Source organism: Cornus florida, unplaced genomic scaffold (assembly GCF_030987335.1).
Source record: "Cornus florida cultivar Cherokee Brave unplaced genomic scaffold, ASM3098733v1 CherokeeBrave_3.0.0_Hap2_Chr10, whole genome shotgun sequence".
In the NCBI taxonomy this organism is placed as follows: domain Eukaryota; kingdom Viridiplantae; phylum Streptophyta; class Magnoliopsida; order Cornales; family Cornaceae; genus Cornus; species Cornus florida.
This window is the reverse complement of record NW_026775580.1, coordinates 59,727,605-59,754,523: the sequence shown is the minus strand read 5'-3', so window position 1 is coordinate 59,754,523 and position 26,919 is coordinate 59,727,605. Positions and strand designations below refer to the sequence as shown.

The following is a 26,919-nucleotide window of genomic DNA, read 5'->3' as shown; positions in this document are numbered from 1 at the left end:
TTATCAATACAGTTAATTTTTTTAATTCGTTAGTGTAAATCCTAAAAAGTTATTATGCACGTATTTTTGGCTCGAGCTTGTTACATTTTAATGTTTTAAATTCTTTTTTCAATTCATATCACCTAGAAAGATGTTTAATTTATTGTATAAGATTTAGTATTGGTGTAATTGACACTAAGAACAAAGCACCATCTATTATTAAAACCATCATACCAATTTAAGTAATAACTAAAAATGTAAATACAGGTCTTTAACTGATAAATGAGAAAAAAAAAGACAAATATTTGTTAGTAGATTACTTACCGAAAAAAAAAAATATATTTGTTGGTGGAATTAAAGTGACATTATTACAATTAGTAATTTAGTCCATTATTATAGTACCGCATTAAAGAAAGTTTAAAACTAAGTCCATACTAATGAAAAAGTGAAAAACACAATTTTTTTATTTGTAAAACAGATAATAGAAAAATAATGTAAAAGTACCCGATGTATGTGAGTTTGCTACTTGATTCGTACTACTTTAAATTTAGCAACTGCTAAACTCTTTTAGATTTTTTTTTTTTTTTTTTTTTGTTGATAAGTAAAATTTTATAAAAACTCTTTTAGATTATTTAAAAATTAAATTAGGAAAAACATAAATAGAAAATGACTCCACAAAGAATAAGATACCTTATATCATTGCACTCAAATACCTTATATATTTGGTTTTGTAATTTGAAAAAAAAGAGAGAATAAAATAACAACGAAGTGTCAAAATTGGCTATATAATATAACATGGATCCTAGTTATCTTACCAATTTTAAAAAAAATTATGTGTATTTATTCAGTATTCATTATTCATGCTCTAATCCCCTAAAGAAGAGAAATAAAATACTTCATGGTTGAACCACCCACAATTTGCCATGGCTTGGAATTTAGAAAGGAACCTTAAAATTTTGTTTTGTTGATAGTTGTTAAACGCTCAAGGTGCACTAAGGCGCCAAAGTTATTTTGGAGCCTAAGCACAAGGCACAATATAAAGCGCGAGTCTGATCGAAGTAGGGTGTGTGTGTGATCATAATGCATATTAATTGTAAGTATATAAAGAATAATTAAACTTTGGAACACATACTTGTCAATATCAAAATAAAGAATATTTTCAATATATCAATTCAATGAATTAGCTAAATCAACATACACATACCTTTCTATATGCATATGAATTCAATAAAATCAACGTACAATCAGAACAATTCAAATTATGACACAAATGATAAAAAATTCTATAAAAATGGGATTTTTGATATATCAACTTAGAGGATCAGGTAAATTAAAGCTCATAAATCATTTCATATGCATATGCGTTAACCAAATTAGATGTGATTATATATGGAACAATTAAAAACTATAGTTATGCAAACTTTAAACATACATTATAACGAATATGCATGCAATTATTATAAGTAGCGAACCACATATTTATGGATTTTGTCAAATATTTCATAACGTTGAAAAATATGATCCTTTAAGTATGATCATGATATGGTGTAGAACATTCTAATTTTGAAGTGATTTGATAAAATAGAAAAATTGTATGAATAAATCTTTTAAAAAAACCAAAGGCGCGCTTTTTTTGGGCCTGGAACCTACTAAAATGCATGAGCCGGATTGAAGGGGCCTGGTCTGTACGAGGCTGAGGCGCTCTAGCTGAGCCTTGATGAGCCTCGGGATTTTTTGGAGCCTAGGTGCACCTTTAACATCAATGGTTGTGTTATCTTTTATTCTAGTATATCTAGCCTTGAATATGCATTTGGACCCTTAGAAGATATGACAACTTGAAGGAATGGCTAAATGAAGTCTGCTGAGCTAGATGTGGGTTTTGAGCTGGTCATAATTGTTGCTAAGTTTTTATTAACAGAAATATGGAAATGAAGCGTAATGATTCTGACAGTCCATTAACTAACAGTAACAGTCTGCCATCCAATGGTAATAAATATTGTGGATGTGAATCTTTTCCTTCTCAATAACTTGGGGTGTACTAGGAACGGGGCTTCCAATGCTGTTATGTATGTCTTTATGCGTTACATAATGCTTCATATTTAACCAGATGGTCTACAGTAGGGATTGCAATGGGGTGTGTTACAATTGGGTTTGGGATACTCAACACTGGCAGGAATCAAACTTGTAAAGAGGGATACCCCGTGGCTCCCAATATATATATATATATATATATATTCTAGTTACTTCACGTGGGAAAAGCTTTATGTTATGTCTCATGTCAAAATAGTTAAGCTATTTGTTGAATCCATTGAGATGATGATCCTCCAAAGACACACAACATGACACAGCTAGCTTTGTTTCTATTTAAGCTCTACTCTAGGTTTTCAAACATTTTAAGATTTTCTCAACATTTTGCACTGTTTCCTTGGGGTTATAAAAATATTTTTAGCTAACTGGAACTCACCTTTGAAACGAAAACTTGGAACTGTGCATGTTTCTTTTAGTATTTTACTTGTTTTCTGTTTCTCTGGGAAGTGGTATTCCTTGAGTTGTGATTGTTTCCATTGTGATTGGCAGGGGAACAGAAATATGACAGTTGCTGTTTGTCCCGATTATGTTGTATATCGTGATGGATATTACACAGAGTCTGTGTTAACTTTTTCCAGCAGTTGCATCAATATGATGGGTTTGCCTTCCTATGGAAATTATGAAACATTTACCTTTCAGTGGGGATTAAATGATATCCTTGGTATTAAATCTCAATTTTTTGAAAGGGTGAGTCCTGTTAAACTCTATTTCACAGTCGGTTATTTTGTGATGCTTATATCTGTTTGGAACTAAAAATTCACTTTCTCATGTGGCTTTTGTGTAGCTTGAGATAGCTATGGTAAAGATTCATGTAATGTCAAAAGATGCCGTGCAAGCTGACAGTGTACATGGAACTTCAGGTCAACACACTTCTACAAAATACGTTCATTTTACTTACTTTTGCTTTTAGTTAGTTGGATAATATGCTTACCTGCTTGGAACTTTTTTCTTCATTTGAATTTTAATGGCATTTTACCTGGTTGAAAATTGAATTCTTCCGATGGGGTTTTGAATCCAACACATGCATCCCCGACGGTTTCCAAATCAGTGTAACCTTCCCTCTGTTTTGTACAGTCTAACTATTAAATTTCATTGTTTTAGACAAGTAAGGTACTGTCAAATTGTGTACTAAACAAAGCATTGATCTATTGTTAGAACTTGCTATTGTTGCATTACACATAGCAAGTGTGGGTTATGCTGTTGATTAAGAGATAGACTAGTGTGGACTCCGATTTTTTTTTTTTTTCCCAGTTATTTTTATTTTTCATTGGCAAGAAACTCACACACCCATTTGTCCCCACGGAGACTTGAAGCCTCACCTTCCATATTGGAAGGTAGAGGTGATACCACTTATCTAACTAATTCAATATATGTGTATGCAAGTGTTTGTGTGTATAGTGAGAGAGAGATTTAATGGTAGTCAAGTGAGAATACTCCTCAGAGTCAATGCCTTGTAAGGCTTGTATGCATCTGCAAGGTTCCTCAACATAATGACTGATGACGATAGAAGTTCGAAGTGTAACTGCTAGGATGTGAATGGTTCAAGGTCTGCCCCCATTTGTTCTGAATCTTTTAACTGTAGATTGTAGAATGGATAGTTTATTTAGGGTCGTGAGAAAATAAAGGTGGTGCTTATGCAGGCATGATGGTTTTGCTGGTCGTCACGTCACCTCTATTTTGAATTAATAAGATGCCTCTATGTGAACAGGGGCTGTTTATTTGGAACAAATAGGAGGCATTGTGACTATAGGGTAGATGATTTTGATCGTAGACTTAGAGACCGTTGATGTTACAACCTTTTATTATAAGATTCACTGCAAGGCAATGTGATGCCTCCTCTGTCATAAGAGTGTAACCCCCTGGTCATTGATTTCGTATAGTAGTACTCTAGCTTATAAGGATGTCACAATCATCATGACATGGGAGTCAAATTTCTCTCTTTAAGATAGGTTGAGATGTGCAAGGTCTCAGGAGGAGACCACCTTGAAGATCTCTTAACCGCAACCACCAAACCACTCACTGGGCTGTGCCATGTACGCATGCCTTGAAGCCGATGAATTAGCCATATGATCTGGGGCCATGCCATATCTGTGTATCTCGAGCTGAGTCATGATGAGTCAGTTATGAATTGAGCGATATACACTTCCCTGAGTCCTGCTCCCAACTCAGGCTGTGCGCAATGTACATTTGGATACATTTGCGGTTTTTGAAATCTTAGGGGATATTTATTGGAGACTACTTATTTATGGGTATTTTGTTATAATGCACATGCCAATAATGAGGCTTAAATATGGAGAAGTCTTCATAATATATAATTAGGAGACTGATTGCAAATCTATAGGGGATTTTTGTAGGCGGGCGTAATTGTAAATCTATGGGGATTTTGTAGACTTTGTTGGTAGTCTAAAATTATAGTTGGCTGGTTAGGATTCTTGTGTATTCCTTTGGGTGCGCTCCCCTTTTGAGCGCCTTCAAATGAAATCTTATTTATCAATAAAATAAATAATACTCTTCCGTCCCATTTTAAGTGTCCCTTTTTCGAAACCTAACTTTTTATGATATGGATTTTAATATTTTTATTGTATTTGTAGTGAATGAATTAGCAAATCTATGATATGATGATGTTTTACATTTAATTGTTTTTATAAGTACAATGCAAGAAGGTTAAATTTGGAATGTTGTAAAATATAGTACATTGACTTCTGAATTGGGACAACTAAATATGGAAAGGTGGACACTTATATTGGGACGGAGGGAATATATAATTAGTGGACACATTGGAGATAGTGTACACATGGAGAATTAGGGGTGCACATGGTCTGATTCGGTACGATTCCTGGCGGAACCGTTGGAACATGGAACCAAACTGTGAAGATTGGTTCGGTTTGGTTCCCCTTAGATTTGTTTATTTGCTCTTGTTGGGTGGTTGAGAACTTGAGATAGAGAGGCTGAGAGGGAAGACGATGAAGCTCGCTGAAGTCGCGGTCTGGTTCGCTGGAAGATGATGAAGCCGGTGAAGAAAAGGTGTATTAGTGACCAATATTAGCCAAACAAGCATCAATAGAAAAATTCGAATAAGAATTTGCAACAAAAATGCAAGAATTGAAACCCTAGTTTTGAAAAATGCCCAAAATAAACACAAAAAAAGAGAAAATTTTTGACCTTAGTTGCAATCCAAATCGATTGATGATGATTCGATGAATGGATGAAGGCTTGAAGCTTGCTAGAACTCCAAATTGATTGATGAAGGCTTCAGAGAGACAGAGACGATCGACTCAGAGCCTAAGCGCGAGGCGCGAGTCTGATTGAAGCAAGGCCCATGTATATAATAATGCATATTTAACCATATATTATTATATATATTCATAATCAAGCAGTAATTGCAGTTAATGTAAGTAGTGAACCATAACTTTATGAATTTTGTCAGATATTTCATAATGTTAAACAATTCTATACATGATGTAAAATCTTTTAATTTAGTAGTCATTAAGTAAAAAATAAAATGATATGAATAAATGATTAAAAAATACAAGGCACCCCTTTTTTGAGCCCGGAGCCTACTAAAAAGTGTGATCCTGAGGGCTTTATGTGAGCCTGATTGAAGGGGCCTGACCTGTAGTAGGTTGAGAAGCTCTAGCTGTGCCTTGACGAACCTGGGGCTTTTTTGGAGCCTAGGTGCGCCTTTATCAACTATGATGGGAGCAGGTGTGTAGGCTTATTCAATTGGGTGGCTTGGGCATTAGGAGGTTTGTCCCTTTTAATAGGCCTCTCTCAGTGAAGTGGCTGTGGAGATTTGGAGGTGAGCACCATCGATTATGGAGGAGGGTCATTTCTTGCCGCTTTGGGGAGGAGAGAGGTGGTTGGTGTTCCTGTGTGGTTATATTAGCCAGTAGTGTTTGTGTTTGGAAGTTCATTTGGAAGTGGGATGAATTTTCTAAACATATCAGATTTAGAGTTCGGGACGGCAGGGGCACTTGGTTTTGAGGGGACTGACGGTGTGGGGAGTGTTCGTTAGCATGTTCCTTTCCTTGGCCCTTTAGGATTGCTGTTGATAGACACGCTTGGGTTGCCGACTGTTATCGGTTTGATAGCGGGAGGATTCCTTAGGATGTGCGTTTTCAGCATCATTTTCATGATTGGGAGTTGGATGACGTTTTTGATTTTCTGGCTCTGTTGTATACACAGGCCCCGGATGGTGGTGGCTCTGATTCCCTTGTCTGGGTGCCCTCTCCTTAGGGATATTTGCTGTTCATTACTTATTTCTTAGGGGTTGATTTTCCATGGAAGACAGTTTGGTGCTCAAAGGCTCCCCTCGAGGTGGTTTTTTTGTTTGGGCTGCAGCTTGGGGTAAGATTTTGATGCTGGATAACCTTAGAAGGTGAAGACATGTTACGATCAATTGGTGTTGCATGTGTAAGAGGGATGGAGTCACTGGATCATCTTCTCTTGCATTGCCTTGTGACTCACGATTGTTGGAGTCTTATTTTTGACGTGCGCTTTCAGCGTCATTTTCATGATTGGGAGTTGGATGACGCTTCTGATATTTTGGCTTTGTTGTATACACAGGCAGCAGATGGTGGTGGCCCTGATTCCCTTGTCTGGGTGCCCTCTCCTCAGGGGAGATTTGATGTCCGTTCCTTATTTTGCCTTCTATGCTTCTCGGGGCTGATTTTTCTTGGAAGACAGTTTGGCGCTCAAAGGCTCCCCTCAAGGTAGTTTTTTTGTTTGGACTGCAGCTTGGGCTAAGATTTTGATGCTCGATAACCTGAGAAGGTGAAGACATGTTACGATCAATTGGCGTTGCATGTGTAAGAGGGATGGAGTCACTGGATCAACTTCTTTTGCATTGTCCTGTGGCTCACGATTGTTGGAGTCTTATTTTTGGTTTGTTTGGCATGCATTGGGTTATGCCTCGGGTCTTCGAGAGGTTTGATTGATGCTTAGAGAGGGTGTGGTGTGGGACCCCCACACGTGTTTTTCGGGGAGAGGCACGCTTTTGCGTTTGGTGGTGTATTTGGAAGGAGCGGAACAATAGATCTTTTGATGGGGAGGATAGGGAGGAATCTCCCATAGGGACGTTAAAATTCCGCATTATTAGCTTTCTTTTTTGTTGGGGGATGGGGAGATATTAACTATCTATAGAGGAGATAGTTGATTTTTTGGGTTCCTTGGGTCCTCCTTCTTTGGCTTCGACTTCTATGTAGTTCTTGGGATGTGACACCCCTTTTGAAAGCTTTTTAATACATTTTTACTTATTAAAATAAATGGTGTTTGTATTTTGACTTATCCTATCAAATAATTTTCATCACTTGATGTCTCGAACAGTGGAATATTGGAATGTGATTGTTTCGTTAGCAATACTGGAATGAGATTGTTAACAATAGGAAATTTCTTATTAGGCAAGTCTTGGGCTTCAGGGAATTGTAATCCTTGTCCAACCAGGAATTGGGTTTGGAACTCTAGAATTTGGTACCTAAGTTATTGGTTGAGACTCGTGATATTGATAGATATGCAGTCTCATGAGGGAGTTGATGGGTAGAGGTAGTTTATCGGTTGGTAGAGTATGAAAAATACGCTGGTAGCGAGGGGATAGGCTCTTGGAGTGTTATATGGTTAAAAGGCACGTGCAGGGTAATGGTACTCAACTGATGTAATATCCGTATGAATCATAGTGGAATCTTCTCTAATATGTGGATGTATGGTTTTGGCCGAACTTAGTTATATCTTGTGTTTGTTTGTGATTGCTTTGTTGGCTTTCAATGGATCCTATTGTTAATGCGTTTCTGACGTAACAAATTGGTATCAAAGCCGAAGAGCTGAAGGTGAAGGAGATCGAGAAAACACAAGGAGTCTCAACGGTGCTTCACCGGGTTTCAATTGCAGGTAGAGTCAATCGGCTTGGTTGGTCATGAAGGTCAGAAAACTGTGACGGGTTACATGGCATGGAGCTCGAGTAGTAACATCTTGCAGGAGGAACTGGCAATCCAAAGGAAAAGGAGGAACTATCCTTGGCTGAAATTCCCTGAATCAGACTAAGGAGGAACTGACTCCTTGGGTGAAAGTCCCTAAATCAGACTAGGTTTAGTGGATGGAAATCCCTAAAGAGTGATTTGGTTTGTATGCAAGTTTAAAGCTGCAATGAATTGTCCCGATGAAAGCTAGGATTGGCTTGATGGAATTTGAGCCAAGGTGGAGATTGTTGGGACTTGTTTCTCAAAATCTTAGTTTAGTTAAGTTTCTATTTTAGAGTTGTATTATGTTAGGAAATTTCTTGTTAGGCAAGTCATGAGCTCCAAGGATTGTAATTCTTGTCCAACAAGGAATCGGATTTGGAATTCTATAAATAGGTACATATGTTATGGCTTGAGACTTATGATATTGAGAGAGATGTGGTCTCATGGGCAAGTTGATGGGTAGAGGTAGTTTATGGGCTGTTAGAGTAGGAAAAACACGTAGCGAGGGGATAGGATTGTGGAGCGGTACATGGTGAAAAGGCACGTGAAGGGTGTTGATACCGTTGTAATATCTCTATGAATCATAGTGAAATCTCCTCATCGGTGGATGGTCTTTCGTGATATACATAAGCCTGTTAACACTAGCTCTGTGGTTGACCCTCTTGAAGAAAAAACCAGTGTTGTCACCAAGTTGGAGCCATTGGATACGAGACTTTTGCTTGAAAAAACTGTTCTCCGCAGCACTTATAATAATCATAATTTAGTATTTTAGGGTTTTATTTATGGTAATAGGATTTGATTAGGGTTTTCTTTGATGCCTATTTATATTTTGGTTCAGACATTGTGAAAGGGACATTTTGATGATTATTATTGAATATTGAAGCGAGTGATTTTAGATTTCTTCTCCTTCTTTTGTTTGTATCTTCTCCCTCATTCTCTTTCTTGTTCTCTCCCTACCCCTCTCCTACATCAATTGGTTTCTTCTCCTTCATTCTCTTTATTGTTAATTGATTGTAAAATGGTTGAGTAGATAAACCTGAACAAGATGTTGCTCAAAAGCATGGTTGTGCATGACTCGCTTCTACTTTTGGAGAAGGGACAATGATAGATTAAATTAGGGTTAAATATTTATTTTTTGGGATATTTAAATTTAAGGTTATTTCCGTATGTTCTCATTTTAGCACTTTATTTGGTAGTAGTGTTTGATTAGGGTTTTATTTTAGTGCCCATGTATAGGACATTATACAAAAAAAAGATGCACATGACTTTATACATCGACTTGGATAGCTTTTGATGATTACTGAATATTGAATTGAGTTTATTCTAAGATTTCTTCCCCTTGTTCTTCTCTCTTCTACTCTTCTTTTTCATTCTCTCTTATTCTCCATCAAATGCATACCCGACCTACATCTCTTCCTTCACGCCTAGAAAAAGTAAATTGTGAAGAAAATCGAAGTAGAGGTTAAATATAAAATATAAAAAAAGAATGGCAAATGTTTTAAAAGCATGTGTTATCAGGTTAGTGAGATAAATCATAATAGGTATACGTGTACATATACATATTTACACGCACACCCCCCGCACGCGGAGTTATTGACATGCCTACATGTATTATGTCTTTTTGTGAGTTTGTACTTGCGACATGGTCGTTTTTGTGAAATAAATCTTGTCAATCAGCTATTGTTAGTATGCAAATGAGGTAATTTTTTATATTCAAAATTTGATATATTATGTTATCTCTGCTGTTATATGGAGTTATTTGCTCCTTTGGCATTAAGATGGTGTGGTGGAGTCCTGATATTTGAAATATATCATTTGTTCGATGTTGCATTTGACTTCATTTTGGGGGTCTATACTTTTAGCCTGATGGTTTTTATACACCCCCTCCCCCTCCCCCCCTTCTCCTGTCTCTCTATCATGCCAGGAATATCCTGTGGTGCCTTGATATATTAGTTGTTGTCTGTTTTTACTTATTCAGTGTGTTGATTTGATTTACATACTGAATAATAATTTTTCTTTTTCTGCCTATGTAAATTTTGTCCAGGCATTGAGGAGTTGAAGCTCGCCATTGTTGACCGTGACTGGTACAAGAAACAGGCTGAGATCAGATCTTTGGATGTGAAGTACAAGGCTATGTGGGATGTTGTGTTTGAGTGAGTTCTTTCAAATGCCTTAGTTTATCCATGCTTTTGTTCAAAAAATTTCTCCCTTGGTTCTTTGCAAGTGCTTAATTATGTCGTCATTCACGAGGCTCCTTGTGTTTTTGGCCTTTTGCAAATAAAAAATGAGACTTTGATACCTTGATTATGCAGAAAGTTTGAATTCTTGATATTGAATTTGTCTGGCTGAATGTTGCTGATTTTTTATTCTGGGGATAATTCTACTTTTTCATTTGTAGTTTTATAATTCCTTCCCTTGTTGCAGTGATGTATGTAATGAGTTTTCGTATAAGAGTGCTAGGAATTGTCTTAAAAATTATTAAATTATCATAAATCCAGAATGATCATCAAATGATTGGCTTTCTGTAATGCAGAAGTGAACTATGAAGGACTAAATTCATTACAGTTTAATGTTGCTGTTCTGCTTTAATTGTGTTCCAATAGCAAGATAATTTGGTCTTCTGTTGCTGTAGAATAACGGAAACCGTCCATAGTTCTATTGTGAATTTGTATGGTTGGGGGAGTTTCTCTCTGACAATGTCTTTAGGCAGAAGTGGGGGAGCGGTACTCTAATCTTTAGATTTTTTAGGGAAATTTTGTCAGTTACTTGATTTTAATGATATCTGAGATTCTAGTGTGACAATACTGGTGGATATCGCACTTGTTTAGATGTTCATAAACATTAGAAAATTAACATAAATGCGTTGTTTCTAGCGGAACTTCAATAATAAATGAATGACCTAGTATAAGGTTTTATTGAGTTGATCCGAGTAGTAAGTCACCACTACTGGAAGGCCATTTGGAGATTGAAAGCTTACCTCAAGATGGCTTTTTTGCATGGTCAGCTGTTCTTGGGGGAATGCTTACCTTAGACAATCTTAGGAGGGGAGGAGGTGGCAGATTGTGGTGAACCGGTGTTGTATGTGGAAGAGGGCAGAGGAGTCCTTGAATCATCTTCTTTTGCATTGCCCAGTGGCGAGGGATGTGTGGGCTCTGTTTTTAGTGATGTTTGGTATGCATTGGGTGTCTCGTGGTTCTATGGTGGACACAATTGAGGCTTGGAGAGGGTGTACAGTGGATAGCTGAGCCAGAGATGCTTGGAAGGCAACTCCCCTTTGTTTATGGTGGGGCTTGTGGCGACAAAGAAATAGGAGATCCTTTTATGGAGAGGAGACTCTTTTTTGGTCTCTAAAACACGTCATACTGAGTTCTTTATTCTTTTGGATTAATGGAGGAATTGTAAATTGGTGGGGGATCTTGTGGATTTTGTTGAGAGTCTAAAATTGTAGTTGGCTTTTGTGTTTTCTTTTGGGAGCTCTCCCCTCTTGAGTTGCCTTTAATGAACTGGAATTTCCTACTCTATTTGTTACAAAGAATGGGATGGAGGAAGTGGATTGAGACTTGTCTTTCGTTTGTCAAGTTTTCAATTCTTGTGAATGGTTCTCCCGCTGGTTTCTTTGGCTGCTCTCGGGGTATAAGACATGGAGATCCTTTGTCATCTTTCCTTTTTCTTGTTGTTATGGAGGGGTTAAGCAGACTTATGCGCAGGGCAGAGGACATTGGTTTTATTAAGGGATTCAGGGTGGGCAGAGATTTAGCCCATCAGATGGAGATTTCTCATTTACTCTTTGTAAATGATACCCTGGTTTTTTGTGATGTTGATGTGTCTCAATTTCGATACTTGAGGTGTATATTAACTTGTTTTCAGGCAGTTTTCGGGCTAAAGGTCAATGTGGCTAAGAGTGTGCTTGTCCCAGTAGGGAATGTTTAGGATATTTCCTCTTTAGCTGCAATCCTTGGATGCAGGGTGAGTTCTTTCCTTATTCCTTATTTGGGCTTGCCCTTAGGAGTCTCTTTAAGATTAGTGGGGAGTTGGGATTCCGTGATTGACAGGTATGCGAAGAGATTGGCAGGATGGAAGAAGCAATACTTATCAAAGGGGGGTAAAATTACTCTTATAAAGAGTACGTTATCGAGCCTTCCCACTTATTTTCTTTCTATGTTCCAAATCCCTTGTTCCGTTGCAGATAGGATTGAAAAAATTCAAAGGGATTTCCTATGGGGAGGAAATGGTGATGAGTTCAAGTACACCTTGTCAGATGGGAGGAAGTTTGTAAGCCTGTGAAATTGGGTGGACTTGGAATAAGACGTTTAGTTCCTTTCAATCAAGCTCTCCTGGGTAAATGGTTATGGAGATTTGGGAGGGAAAAACATCGTCCATGGCGCAGGTTAGTCTCTTGTCGGTTTGGGGAAGAGGCTGGAGGTTGGTCTACACGTCCGGTTACCCTTGTGTGAGGAGTAGGGATGTGGAAGGCTATTCGGAAGGGTCGGGATGCTTTTTCTGCTCATATCAGATTCAAAGTCAGTGATGGATGTCGAATTCGGTTTTGGGAAGATTTTTGGTGTGGTGATCAGCCACTTTCTCATACATTCCCTAGATTATTCAGTATTGCTGTTGATAAACACGTTTACGTAATTGACTGTTATCGGCTTGATAGCAACGAGATTACGTGGGATGTGCATTTTCGGCGCTCTTTTCAGGATTGGGAGATGGACGAGGTATGTGTTTTTCTGGATCTTCTGTATCGGCAGGAGGGTGTTGGCAGAGATAATGACGCTTTGATTTGGGTTCCTTCTTCCCACGGTCGTTTCGAAGTTAGATCCTTGTTCTTATGTTTGTCCAATTTTGTTAATCGAGACTTCCTGTGGAAAGCTATTTGGTGGTCCATGGCTCCAACTAGGGTGGCTTTCTTTTTCTGGAGCGCTGTGTGGAGAAAGATTATGACAATTGATAACTTGAGGAAAAGGGGCAATTGTATTGTTAATCGTGTTGTCTATGCAAGAATGATGAGGAGTCCGTTGATCACCTCCTTTTGCATTGCCCTGTGGTGAACGACCGTTGGAATCTTATTGTTGGGTTGTTTGGCATTTGTTGGGTCATGCCTCGATCTACTAAGGAATTAATCCATGTTTGGAGAGGATGTCGAGTGAGAAGAGATTTTCGCGATTTCTGGAGAATTGTACCACATTGTGTGTGGTGGTGCATTTGGAAGTAGCGAAATAGTAGAATGTTCGAAGGGAAAGAGTCGCCTACGGCAATGGTTAAACTTTACATTCTTCGTTCTCTTTTCAATTATGTGAAGAGGAGTTTTTGTCCCTCTTCTGATGATTTAATTACTTTCTTGGATTCTTTGGGGCTTTAGTCCCGGTTCCACTTTTGTAATTGGGACATGTTCCCCTCTTGAACGCCTTTTTTAATGTTATTTTTACTTATCAAAAAAAAGGAAAAAAAAAAGTAGTTCACTTTTAGGGCTCAAGCTTAGTGCTAAAGCAAATGCAATTGAACCATGCATATCATGTTTTGGTGGCCTAAAGTGCATGGCAAGGGATAAAGACATTCACAGATATCATGTTTTTATTTTTATATATCTAATCCCCGAATTTAATCCAAGTAAGGCATGTTAATGTATTACAGCAATCCCTAGTAACAGAAGGTCAATGATTAACATGGTTCAAAATATCATATCATTACCAGGTTTGTGCAAGGTTACAAATTGTCACAGCATGGCAAGCTCATTATTCAACTCAATTTGAACCTGAGAATTCAACTAATCTGACTTTGCCAACTGGATGTATCCTTTTGTAGCTTATTCTGTAATTAGCTTTTTCTGTTATGTCCTCTCATATTGGTTGTTTTCCAACAATTGAAATTTATATATATTTTCTCATTGAGAGAGAGAGAGAGAGAGAGAGGGAGGGAGGGAGAGAGAAGTGACATCAAGGAAGGGGAGGGGGGAGAGAGAGAAAGAGAGAGATGATAGTATCTGGTGCAGATCAGAGAGAGGGAAGGGATTATGCTACAAGCATTTAATTGCCAACTGGAGTTCAATTTGATGTATCCTTTTGTAGCTTATTTTTAAGTCAGTTTGATATGATAAAGTAGCTGCACAAATTGGTTAGGTTTCCAACAAGGGGAGTTTATATATATTTTTTCCTATTGGAGATTAGAGCGGAGATAGAGAGGTGAAATCACTGAAGGAGAGAGAGAGAGATGATGGAAGTATCAGGTGTAGATCAGAGAGAGGGAACAGACGGATTAGATGTAACAAGAATTTACTTGTCAACTGGATTTCACTTTGACGTATCCTTCTGTAGCTTATTTTGAAGTCAGGTTGATGTTGATCTGATAGGTCCCCTGATATTGGTTAGGTTTTCCAACAATTGAAATATATATATATATATATATATATTTTCCATTGCGAGATTAGAAAATAGAAAAAGGCGAGATTAGGGAAGGGGAGTTTGATTGGAAAAACTTGGGAGTGAACCCGTCTGGTCCAGAAGCCTTAAAAAGCCCCAAGGACTAGATAGCCTGCCACAACTCAGATTCTGTACCCTCCTTAAATTGAGCCCCGTTCATGAGAGAGATGATTGAAGTCTTTGGTATAGATCATCTGTGGTGTGCCAACAGACCTCTGGAGGTTGTCTATCCTAGACTATTTCATATTGCTATGGATAGGCTGGCGACGGTTGCTGATTGCTATCATCTTGATAGTGGTGGATTGTCGTAGGATGTACTGTTTGAGAAGTTTGAGATGTCTTTGCAGGATTGGGAGCTGGAGGATGTGGTGTTCTTATCGTTGTTTTATTATCAGTGTGTGTGCGGGGAGGGGATGGATGAGTGGACTTGGTCAGGCACTAGCCACCGGAGGTTTGAGGAGCTGTCTTTTTATAGTTGATTGATGAATGATCAGGGGCTTCTTTTCAATGGAAGGCTATTTGGCGCACCAAAGCTCCGCTCCGCTGAAGGTGGCTTTCTTTGGGTGGACGACATCTCTGTGAAGGATATTTACAATCGACAATTTTTAGAGGCTGGGCCTTTCTTTGTTCCATCTTCACGATGTAGTGTGTCATGCCAATGTCCACGAAGAGTGCGATAGAGGCTTGGAATGGTTGCTCAGTTGGAAATCAAGCTAGAGATGTTTGTAGAGTTGCCTCTTGTGCCTATTGTGGGTCCTTTGGAGGGAGCAGTATAGGAGGTCTTAAGATGGGGAGGAATCTCCTTGGGGGTGCAGAAATTGTAAATCTATCAAGTAATATATATATATATTTCTTTTGTGGATAGCTTGAGGATATAAATATGGCTCTCTTAGTTGTATATGGGATGCGTTCTCCTTTTTGAGCTTTAAAAAAAAATCCTTTAGCCTTTTGTTTTGTATCTTTGGTTTCCGCTCCCCTTTTTGAGCGTTTTTAATAAATTCTTACTTATCAAAAAAAAAAATATATATATATATATAATCTTTTATTTTTATTTTTTAATTATTTTAAATCAGTCTTGAAAAAAAAGAAAAATCAAAAAGTAAAAAGACAGAGAGGGAAGTAGGGATGGGATATAGCTGGGCCTAACTTGAGCTACCGAGTATCACCCAAAAATTTTACCAGCGTGGGTGAGGTATTTGAAATAATGGGATTTGGTTTTAAATCTTGGAGTCCGAATTTATTTTGGATGGGATTTGGGTAAAGGTTTACCAACCCGAGTAACCCAAAACACAAAAAAGGTTTATAATTTTTATATTCTTGTGGCTACATGTTATTTATATAGAATAAGATTAAGATTGAATTATTTATTCTTTGGTTGCATGATATTATTGTTAATTATTTTTGATAAGTAAGATTTATAAAAAGCGCTCAAAAGGGGAGCGAATCCCAAAGAAACAAAAAGGCCAAAAAACGCCTTAAGGCCTTCAAAGAGGCCAAAAAGAAAATAATCTCCTCTATAGATCTATAATCTCTCACTGAGACCTAACAAAAAAGAGTATAAATAATGGAGAACTTAAGCATAGAAATAGGCTTCTCTTTTCCATCGAAATATCTCTGATTTCTCTCGAGCCAAATACACTACCAAATGCAGAGAGACGTAGCCCTCCAAGCATCCTGAATGAGGGCCCCAACTAAGAAACCTCTCCAAGTCTCAATCAACCCTCTAGAGGAACAGGGCATAACCCAAGGGACCCCAAATAACCCAAGCATCAAATCCCAACAGTTTCTAGCCATGCTGCAATGTAACAGAAGGTGATCAACTGTCTCCTCATCGCGTAGGCACAAGTAACAACGATTGACCACCACCTTATTCTTCCTCCTTAAATTATCCTGGGTTAAAGTCCTACCCAAGACAGAAGTCCAAGCAAAGAAGGCCACCTTAAGGGGAGTCTTGGAGCGCCAAATAGACTCCAAGGGAAAGGACCTCCATCACCAACCGTAAGACACCTGAAAAAGGACCTCACCTCGAACCGACCCTGAGAGTTAGGATTCCAAAGCCAACAATCGGAATCCCCATGTGAGATCACCTGGCGATACAGTAACTCCAAAAAACGAGTGACCTCCTCAATCTCCCAATTCTGAAAGTGCCTCTTTAACTAAAAATCCCAAGTCAGTCCTCCGTTATCAAGATGATAACAGTCAACCACCAATGCCTGCTTATCAGAAGCAATCCTGTAGAGCAGTGGGAAAGAAAGAGCCAGGAGAAGCTCCCCACACCAAAGGTCCTCGCAAAATCTGATCCTCCTACCATCCCTGATTCGAAAACGAACATGTTTGCAAAAATCAACCCATCCCTTTCAAATGGAAGTCCAAACCCCCACCCCCCAGGACCACGCACCTCAAGAGAGCTCCACCCTCCACTGCTCTCCCCAAATTTGCTCGCGATAACTCTCCTCCAAAGCCAATGCCTCTCAACCCCAAACCTCCAAAACCATTTCCCAAGGAGAGCCTTGTTGAAAGGCAACAACCTTCTAATCCCTAAGCCTCCACTCCGAATTGGACAGCACACTTGCTCCCAACGAACCAAAAACTAGTTAAACTTAGATACAAAATAATAAAGAATCTAAGCTTTTGAGTCCCTTCGGAATTTTATAACCGAAGAGCATGATTGAGTCAATTTTTTTTAGTGATTTTAAAACAGTCGAATGACAAGATTCCCCCTATCTATTCCCTTTGTTTTCCTATCTCGTGCTACATCTTCTACATGTTTTTTAAATCTTTGGTTTGCTTAAGTGGTTGACACGCCAATATTTGAGGAAGCAATTTTCTCTTAGTTCTCGATTTCATTTTAAATATGGGCCTTGACCTCTTCGTCTTCCATCACTTAGAATTTCAAAGGTTATTTAAGAATGACAAGTTTGGAAAAGCATCACTGGAGGATCTTCACTCGAGAATTAACAGAAACCCCTCTTCCTCCTATCTGTCCCAGTCTCTCTCTCTCAAAGTAAGATCGTATTAAGAAGCATTCAAAGGGGGAATGCATCCCTCTTCCACCTGGGATTCTCACTTCAACAAAACACCATCCTCCTCTGGCCTCCCCAAATCTACTCGCAATCACTCTCCTCCAGAGTTTATGCCTTTCTACCCCAAATCTCCTTAAACACTTCCCCAAACGGGCCTTATTGAATGGCACCAGTCTTCTAATGCCCAAATCTCCCATCCGAGTTGGACTATAGACTTGCTCCCAATGAACCAGATGAAACTTGAACTCCTCCCCTGTACCATTCCAAAGGAAATTTCGCTGTAACCTCTCATTCCTCTCAGCCACAGGAGAAGGAATCTAGAACAAAGGAAGGAAATAAGCAGGAAGGCTCGACATAGTGCTCTTTGTCCGTGTCTCTCTTTCCTAATGTAACGACATTTTCTTCCATCTTGACACAAGTTGTGAAGAATGGAGCTGCAAATGTTTCTACTGGTGATAATTATCTAGTGCTAATTAAAGTTTTAATTAGTTACTGCTTGTACCTTTTTATGACATTCTTCACATTTTTCCCTTCCTATTGAAATCTCAGATAAATTTAACGGAAGTAAAATTCTACAAATAAGGAAGCCATTTACTACCATTGTCCTGTTTTTGCCTCCTTTTCCATGAATTAATTGAAGTGTGAAATCAAAGAGTAAGAGATAGATTGTGAAATATCTTAGAATATATCTGCAATCTATCAGTGGTTTCTTGCCTCATTCCAATTGCTTCTTGCAGTTACTAAATGTTTCAGGTTGTTTACAAGGAATCAAGGCTATTTGATGATGTGTAGTTGTACTTGCCACTACTTTCTTTGGGCTTCTGTATGTTGATTAAGCGGCGCTAGACTGAAAATTCCGAAATGCTGTTAGGTAGTAATATGTGTTGGGGCACCAGAAGTGCGTGAACATCGGGATCCAATGAAAGCCAACAAAGCAATACACAAACACAAGATATAACGTGGTTCAGCCAAAACTTTTTACATCCACGGATGAGAAGAGATTCTACTATGATTTTGTGGAGTGCCACCGGTGCTTTTCCTACTCTACCAACCCTAAACTCCCTCTATCCATCAACTCCCTCATGAGACTATAAGGACGAAGCCAGAATTTCAAGTAAGGGGGGCCACTGTGCAAAATAAATATATATATATATATATATATATATATATATATATAAATATTACAAATATAAAATACAAAAGAAGAAGAAGAAAGAAAAAAATTCAAATATGCATGTTAAAAAGATGAATTTTAAGAAGTAGAAATTGAAAAAGGAAAGAAAAATGAGAGAACTTTAAAAAGAAAAAGTTAAAGAGTTTCAATTGAGGAAGGAAAATTTAACTTTTTCTTTTAGGAAAATTTGAAGAATTTGAAGAGTACAAGAGAAAATAGAATTTGAAGAGTACAAGAGAAAATAAAGAGATAATTTTAGAAACCACAAAATATAGAGAGGGGGGGGGGGGGGGCGGCGGGGCGGGGTGGCATAAATTTTAATTTTTTCATATTTATAGAAAAAATATAAAAAATTACTACATAAATTATAGAGGGCGAGGCAGGGCTTGGCCGGAGGGGCATGTCCCCCCCCCCCCCCCCCCCCCCCCCCCCGGCCGCCCCTTTATTGGCTCTGGCCTTGTGAGACTACGTCTGTTTCAATCTCAAAAGTCTCAACCCAAAAACTTAGGTACCTATTTATAGAGTCCTAAACTCAATTCTTTGTTGTATTAGGATTTCAATTTCTTGGAGACAAAGACTTATCTAACAAGAATTTTTTTTTCTTAGATTAATCGGGTGTTCGGGGCTTTGCCCTGACTAATCCCCAAGGACGCAGGAAGTGTGCCCCCCCACCCTGGGCTGGGTAGGTTGCAAAGTATGGCCACTGAGGCGTAGCCCCAAGGAAATTGTTTGCACCCAGTGGGAACTCAGACCTAATGCTTCATGAGGCACGAGGACCAAGTGGCCTTGCCACTGGCCAACCCCTTGGGGTTTATCTAACAAGAATTTTCTTAACAAAAAAAAAACTCTAGAATAAAAACCTAATTAGACTAGGAATTTGAGACACTTCTCCCAACAATCTCTGCCTTGGCCCAAATCTCATTAAGTTAATCGTCGATTCCCACGGCATTGATCAGGACAACTAATTGCAACTTCCATCTTGCTCACAAGCCAAATCACTCGTTTGGGACTTTCACTCACAAACAGTCGCTACGACCCTGTCTAATTTAGGTACTTTTGCCCTAGGAGTCAATTCGTCCTTAGCCTTATTTAGGGACTTTTACCCAAGGAGCAAGTTCCTCCTTTCCCTTTGGCTTGCAAGCCAAGATGTCACAATCCTTTGGCAAAACTCTAATTGTCCCATAGTATGCTACTTGATCAGTCAAACTTCTAAGGCTTCACCTTAATTACTTGAGCTCCATGACATGTTACCCATCGCGATTTTGTTGAGACTGTGTTTTCTGGATTTCCTTCACTTTCAGCTCTGATACTAATTTGTTGGGCTGCGGAAGTGTGCGAACTTTGAGATTCAATGAAAGCCAGCAAAGCAATCATACACAAACACATGATATAACGTGGATCAATCAAAGCCGGCTTACATCCACGGATGAGAAGAGATTGCACTATGATTCAGAAGAGATATTGCAATCGCTGGGCACCAATACCCTGTACGTGTCTTTTCACCATTTACCACTCCACGAGCCTATCTCCTTGCTACTAGTGCCACCAGTTTTTTTCTATTCTATCAACTCATAAACTACCTCTACTCATCAACTCTCTCATGAGACATCCTCTCTCTCAATAAACTGAAATACGTATTTATAGAATCCTAAACTCAATTTCTTGTTAGACAAAGATTACAATTCCTTGGAGGCCAAGACTTTTTAACAAGAAATTTCCTAACAAAATACAACTCTAAAATAGTAACCTATTTAGACTAGGAATTTGAGACACAAGTCCCAACAATATGTTAATAGAATTTCTTGTTGTCAGTCTTCAAAACACAATAGCATTGGTCAGAGTTCGGTTCATTGCCGGTCCTATTGTTTTATTAGATTTATTTTTGCATACAGATGATATATATTTATTCTTGGATAATTGGTATCTTGGATTTTTTCTCCCTTGGCATGTTTATTTTATTTATATTTTTCGTCAAAGTGATTATGTGTTATATTATGCATTGTCCTGTAATTGAAGTACGAAGTGGACATCTTCTTTCCATCCGTTTTTCATCAATATTAATGCTTGCTCTGCAACTGTATCATACAATAGTTGAATTATAGTATATAATGTTTAATTGTTTTTCACTTATTTCTTCTGTTTGTTTTTCTAATTTCCATAATTTGAATTGTTAATTTTCAATATTTGTTTTATACAGTATTAATGCGGGAAAAGATGAAGATGCTTTACCTGGACAGAACGGCGTGCACTATCCAAAAAGCTATTTTCCCAAGTGAGTGAAACAAATATTTCTGCTGATTTTTACTTTTTTTGTTACTTGGGGAGAATGTTTTTCTTTTTATGGACTTAGGTTTTTTGCTTTTTTTTGTTTTTTTTTTTTTTTAGCATACATCGTCCCGTTGTTTACTCCATTCTTATGTGCTAATGCTATGCTCGTGTTCTGTTTAAACTTTCTGAATGTGTTGTGTTTCTGGTCATTTTTTGCATTTGTCTGCCAGTTTCGAGTTTCATGTTCATCTCCTTTATGCTATTCTGGCTGAAATATGGTGTTCTGAATTTGATTAGGAATGGAGAAGCATGTATTTTAATATTTTATATTTAATTATTGCAGTGCACCTGCAATGTGCAGTGTTATATTTTTTGTTCTTTCTGATCAAATGTTAGTTAAATAGAAAAAAGCTTGGTCTGGATAGTATATAGTTTGAGATACCTTAAGGGAGAAACGAGTTAAAGTATGACAGAAGCTATTTTGTGCACAATAATGTCAAAGCTTAGGTTTGGTTACAGGTCTAGTACCCCATATAAGTGGAAGGTTATAGAAGTGAGCATTACTTAAAGGGTAAGAAAGAAAACTATTTTTTATTTCCCTTCAACAACTGATTTTTCTCACATGGAATTTCATTTCTCGTCGTTGCAGTTCTTGCTTGGTAGCAGTAGGGTCTAGCTGTTATGACGGCGTTTTTCTCTTGGACACTAATGAGTAGTACATTTGGCTTTCCTAGAGATGAAAAAAAAAATTTGAACATGGCTTGGACTTGGTTCTTATGTGTCACATTTGTGTGTGTCTTGGTTGCTATTCGACATCATATGGACTAATAAGTGTGCAAATTGAACTATTAGATATATTGTTACTTGGGGTTTTGCTATCTATTGTTATGGAGTTGGTATCATACTAATCACATGAATTATCTTTTTTGTTTTAAAAATACTTCTTTCTAAGATTTTGGCTGTTCGATTGTAAGCCCATGTTCTCTGATGTTGCTTATATTGAATTATTGGTCAGCGTTCCTATATATATTTATATATAATTGCTTGTATTATATATATAAATATATACATATATTGACTACACTGCTAGTTAACTTGTAAATGCTCCTGTTTTTGTTCTTAATATTTGCATTTTCCTTCATTTATTAGCTTAGTATGTTAGTTATTAGGTCTCTTATTAAATTATGATTGTTTTCCCCCCTCTGGTTTCTTTACAATACTTTTAATTCATGCTTTTTTCTTCTATGATGTTCGCTGAATTAATTTGAAATGTTGCAGTTTTGATGATTCTTTTGAAGAGGTTATCTATCCTAAGGGCGATGCAGATGCTGTTTCCATCAGTAAGAGAGATGTTGACCTACTACAACCCGACACATTTGTAAATGATACAATTATTGATTTCTACATCAAGTATGTCCATTTCTATAGTACCTCGTGTCATTCTTCTTTAAAAAAGTTAGGAAAGTCATGTTCTTGTTGACCAAAAGCGAAAAACAACTTTTACCACCAAGATTGTATCGCATTGTATCTCCTCTACCCTCCACTTTGGGAGGGTAGAGGGTTGTCCTCCCCATAGGAGCAAAATGAGTTGGAGTTCTTTGCGAGTAAAAAAGAGTGAGTAAAAAAAAAAGGGAAAAAGAAAAAACGACTTTTGCCATTTTTTTTCTCTCTTTGTAAGCAATTCATGAAATGAGATGCTTGAGTGGGCTCTGCCCATTTACACTATAAGTGGACAAAGCTATACTCTTTTCACTCAGAAAACTAAAAAGTACGACAGAATTGAAGATTATTTCATGATCCAGAAAAGTAAGGAGCTTAGTATCTTCTTTTTTTTTTTCTCTCTCTTAAATGAAGGAAATTTTATTAATATAAACAATATAGTACAGTAGATAAAGTGAGGGCATACCCCCACTGCAAAAACATCAGAGCCCAAAAAGAAGGGAAAATAAAACCAAGGACAAACCCTTGGAATAGATAAGCCTAGAAACAGGAAATCAAAAAATGTCTTGAAGGCCTACCCCCAACACATCCAAGACTTCCCACAAAATAACTTTCACTAAGTTAATAGGATCTCTATGCCTAGAATTGTGGAATCTCTCATTCCTCTCCACCCAAAGAGAGTACAAAGTGGCAGTAAACAGGAGCTTGAACAATTTATGTCTGCAGCTTTTTGTTGTAAACTGCTGGAAGAAGTCTAGGGCCAAGTCTTGGATTGAAGCACATCTATGCAGATTTCCTTTGCAAATATCTGATAACCCAGCCCAAACCTGCTATGAGTAATCACAACAGCAAAAACGATGATCCAGATTCTCTTCACTTTGCAGACACAATACACATCTTGATGCCATGGAAATACCTGTGTCTGTAAATATGAACTTGTAATAACAGCACCCTGCAATACCAGAGTTGTGTGAATCGACCAACTAGGCCTACCCCATTCCATCATTAGTTAGTCCAGAAAACTTCTTCCCTCTTCACTCTACAAGCTTCCCAATTAGTCTTGAATGTAAGTCCAGCAGTTTGCCACAACAGCTGATCACATCCTCCATGTATCTTGTGATTGAGAAACAAAAGTAGCACCTCTTGGTTGCAATCTTCAAATTTAGAAGTAACCCACTGCAGGTCTTCAATGAACTCACTTAAGCTCACCAACCTATTCCTACTAAGATTCCTCAAAATGCTATGCTGGAACCTCAGTCAAGAAGCTTCCATCACACCAAGGGTCGAGAAACATCTTCACTTCCAGACCATTACCAATCCTGTACCTGCAATTCAACTTGATAATATCTCTGACAGAAACAATGCTCTTCCAGATTGAAGAGGTTTAATCCTTATTCACATGCCAATGGTGGGCCTAAGTCTGTTGGGCCGCTTGTTGGGCCTGAAAGGCCTAATTCAGTTTCTAAGAGGCCTATTTCTGTTTCTTTGGGATCTGAATGTGATGTGCAAGTTCCTTGTGCTGTGGTTGGTGGGCCGAGCGTCCAATCTTCTAAAGAAGTTAATGTTGACGGGTCTGCGGGATTAAAAAGTGGGCCGAGTTGTGGATCCGGGCCGGTGTCTAACAGGTTTGAGCCCTTGTCCTCCTTGCGAGATGATAGAGCTCCTTGTGTTGCTGGTTCGGTGAAAACGAGAATGAACGTTGATCGGCAAGTGAAGGTTCCGGTCCTGAGACGTCGATTGCCGAAGAAAAAGGTGATCCTTCCCGCTTTTCGTAAGAAATGGTCACGAAAGGATAAGCAAAAATGGGTGGCATCTTCGCAATCCGGTTTTGAATAGGGTATGTTTTCAGTTCCTTCTGGTTCTTCTCCTAATAAACCGTGTTTCTCTATACTTCTTCTCCTTTTTTGGGGGAGTCGACGATGTCTTTGGAATGGGTGAAAGGTGGGACAGCTTCTGTTTCGTTCTCTAAAGAATCGGAGGGTGAGAGGGACTCCGTTCTTGTGGACAGGTAGGATGGTGATTCTGGGTTTAGACTTGGTTTCTCTCGGCTATGTGAAGGCTTGTGCGGGGAGTTACAGTTTGTGTTGGTCAGGATGTGAAGGTGAAGCTTGATGATGATACGGCTGCTATTCTGTTGAAGGAGATACGGGACCATTTGGCGTCGAAAGGCTTTCTTGGTGATTCAGGAGGAGTTTTGACGGAGGAGGAGCCTGTTTCGCAGTTTTGCTCGCATTCCTCTTCTGTTCTTGATAATTGGGAGGGAGCTGCAGGTTCTTCTCTGGTTGGTGACTAGGGCATGATTCCATGGGAAGACTTGGAACAACCAGTGAATTTGGCTGTTCCTTTGGTTGTTGTTCCGCCTGGGGGTAATTGGGTTAGCGACTCAAATGTTGTCAGAGTGAATGATCTTGAGGAGGAGTGGGTGAGGGAGAAGGGATTGGAAGTGGGTCCTTTGTTGGGGGTTTCTTTTGAGGGTAGAGTGGATGACGCACTGTGTTTGTTTAATGATGTCCTCAATTCTCATTTTCAGGAAAAAGCAGGTGGTAAGATAGGGTTGCAGGAGGAGAGAGGGGAGACAGTGATGCAAAGCCCCAATGATTTTATCACGTATGAAAGGAGAAATATGGGGTCCAGATCAGGAGGGAGAAGTGGTGGAAGGAAGGGAGGGTTTGCTTTCTAAAGTGTTTCCCTATGAAGTTACAAATTCTTTCATGGAATGTCCAGGGTCTCAATGATCCGGTTAGGAGGAAAGTGGTGAAGTCGGTTATTCGTAAAGGTCGGGGTCATGTGGTGTGTCTTCAATAGACCAAACTTTCTTCGATGTCTGATAGGATTGTGAGGAGTCTTTGGGTTGGGAGATTTGTGGAGTGGATTGCTTTGGATGCTATTGGTTCCTCGGGGGCATCTTGATCATGTGGGATAACAGAGAGGTGTCTAAAGTGGAGGCTCAGGTGGGGCGCTTCTCTATTTCTTATGTTCTTGCTTTGGTTGAGGATGGTTTTAATTGGGTCTTTTCGGGTGTTTATGGTCCTTCGGAGGATGGTGTGCACCACTTGCTTTGGGAGGAGTTGGGGGAGATTAGAAGTCGATGGTGTTTGCCTTGGTGTATTGGTGGGGACTTCAATGTGGTTCGCTCTTCGTTTGAGAGGTCAACGGGAGGTAGGTGGACGTCTGATATGGAGGCTTTCTCAGAGTTTATTGTTGAATTTGGGTTGGTTGATTTGCCTTTGGTTGGAGGGCCATTTACTTGGTCCAGTGGCCGTTCCTCTCTTACCCTTTCCCGGATTGACAGAGTCCTTGTGTCGGGGGAGTGGGAGGAGAGGTTCTCGGAAGTTGTTCAAGCATCGTTGCCTCGTCCTATCTCTGACCATGTTCCATTGTTGTTGGATTGTGACGGGTTGTGCAGTAGACGATCTCCTTTCAGATTTGAGAATATGTGGTTGCGGGCTGAGGGCTTTCTTGAGCGGGTTCGTCTTTGGTGGGAGGGGTATGGTGTGGTGGGCACCCCTAGTCATCTGCTTGCAGGCAAATTGCGTCTTTTAAAGGAGAATCTTAAGGCTTGGAATAAAGAGGTCTTTGGGAATCTGGAATGGAGAAAAAATCGGGTTCTTACGGAGATTGCGGCTATTGACCGTATGGAGGGTCAAGGGGATTTGGTGGAAGCTTTGAAGGTTAGGAGGGCGGAGTGCAAGGCAGAGTTTTAGAGATTGCTATCATGGAGGAGATCTCGTGGAGGCAAAAATCTCAAGCCTTATGGCTCAAGGAGGGGGATAGAAACATGAAATTTTTCCACAGATTGGCCAATGCTCATAGAAGAGGAAATCATATAGGGAGGATTCGGGTTGAGGGGGTTACTCTTTGTAAGGAGGAGGAAATCTGCAAAGGATTTTCAGAGTTCTTTGAGAAGTTGTTCTTAGAGACTGTTGAGTGGAGACCTTTACTTAAAGGGTTGCAGTTTGCCTCTATTTCTGAGGAGGAATGCTTGGGTTTGGAGTTGCCTTTTTCTGAGGAGGAAGTTCTGATTGCTTTGAAGAGCTGCAATGGGGATAAGGCCCGAGGTCCAGATGGTTTCACCATGAGGTTTCTTCTTGAATGCTTGGAGGTGGTTAAAGGAGAGGTGATGGGCACTTTCCATGCTTTCCATTCTCGGGGATTTTTTGAGAAAAGCTTGAATGCCACGTTCATTGCTCTCATTCCGAAAAGGAAAGAGGTGAGGGATTTTCGCCCTATTAGTTTGGTGGGTTGTATCTACAAGTTGATTGCCAAAGTGCTCGCTTCTAGATTGAGGAAAGTTTTGGATGGTATCATTTCGGACTCTCAAAATGCTTTGTTAGGAGGCCATCAGATTTTGGATTCAGTCCTTATTGCAAGTGAGTGTGTGGACTCCAGATTTCGTAGTGGGGTCCCGGGTGTTCTTTGTAAGTTGGACATTGAGAAAGCATATGACCATGTGAGTTTGAGCTTTCTTCTGTACTTGATGGAGAGGATGGGGTTCGGTGATAGGTGGAGGAGATGGATTCAGTTTTGCATTTCCAGTGCTCGCTTTTTGATCCTTGTTAATGGTGCTCCTACTG

At 39.1% G+C, this 26,919-nt stretch overlaps 1 protein-coding gene across 1 annotated transcript in view; it reads left to right on the top strand.

Moving 5' to 3' along the window:
- The window catches only part of LOC132278747 (probable ubiquitin-like-specific protease 2B), a 57,335-nt gene that overhangs the window by 6,612 nt on the left and 23,804 nt on the right, over nt 1-26,919 (top strand). Inside the window, exons 5-9 of the mRNA XM_059780616.1 lie at nt 2,557-2,754; nt 2,852-2,927; nt 10,066-10,174; nt 20,835-20,909; nt 22,184-22,315. Coding sequence (XP_059636599.1) covers nt 2,557-2,754; nt 2,852-2,927; nt 10,066-10,174; nt 20,835-20,909; nt 22,184-22,315 — 590 coding nt within the window. The remainder of the gene's footprint in view (nt 1-2,556; nt 2,755-2,851; nt 2,928-10,065; nt 10,175-20,834; nt 20,910-22,183; nt 22,316-26,919) is intronic.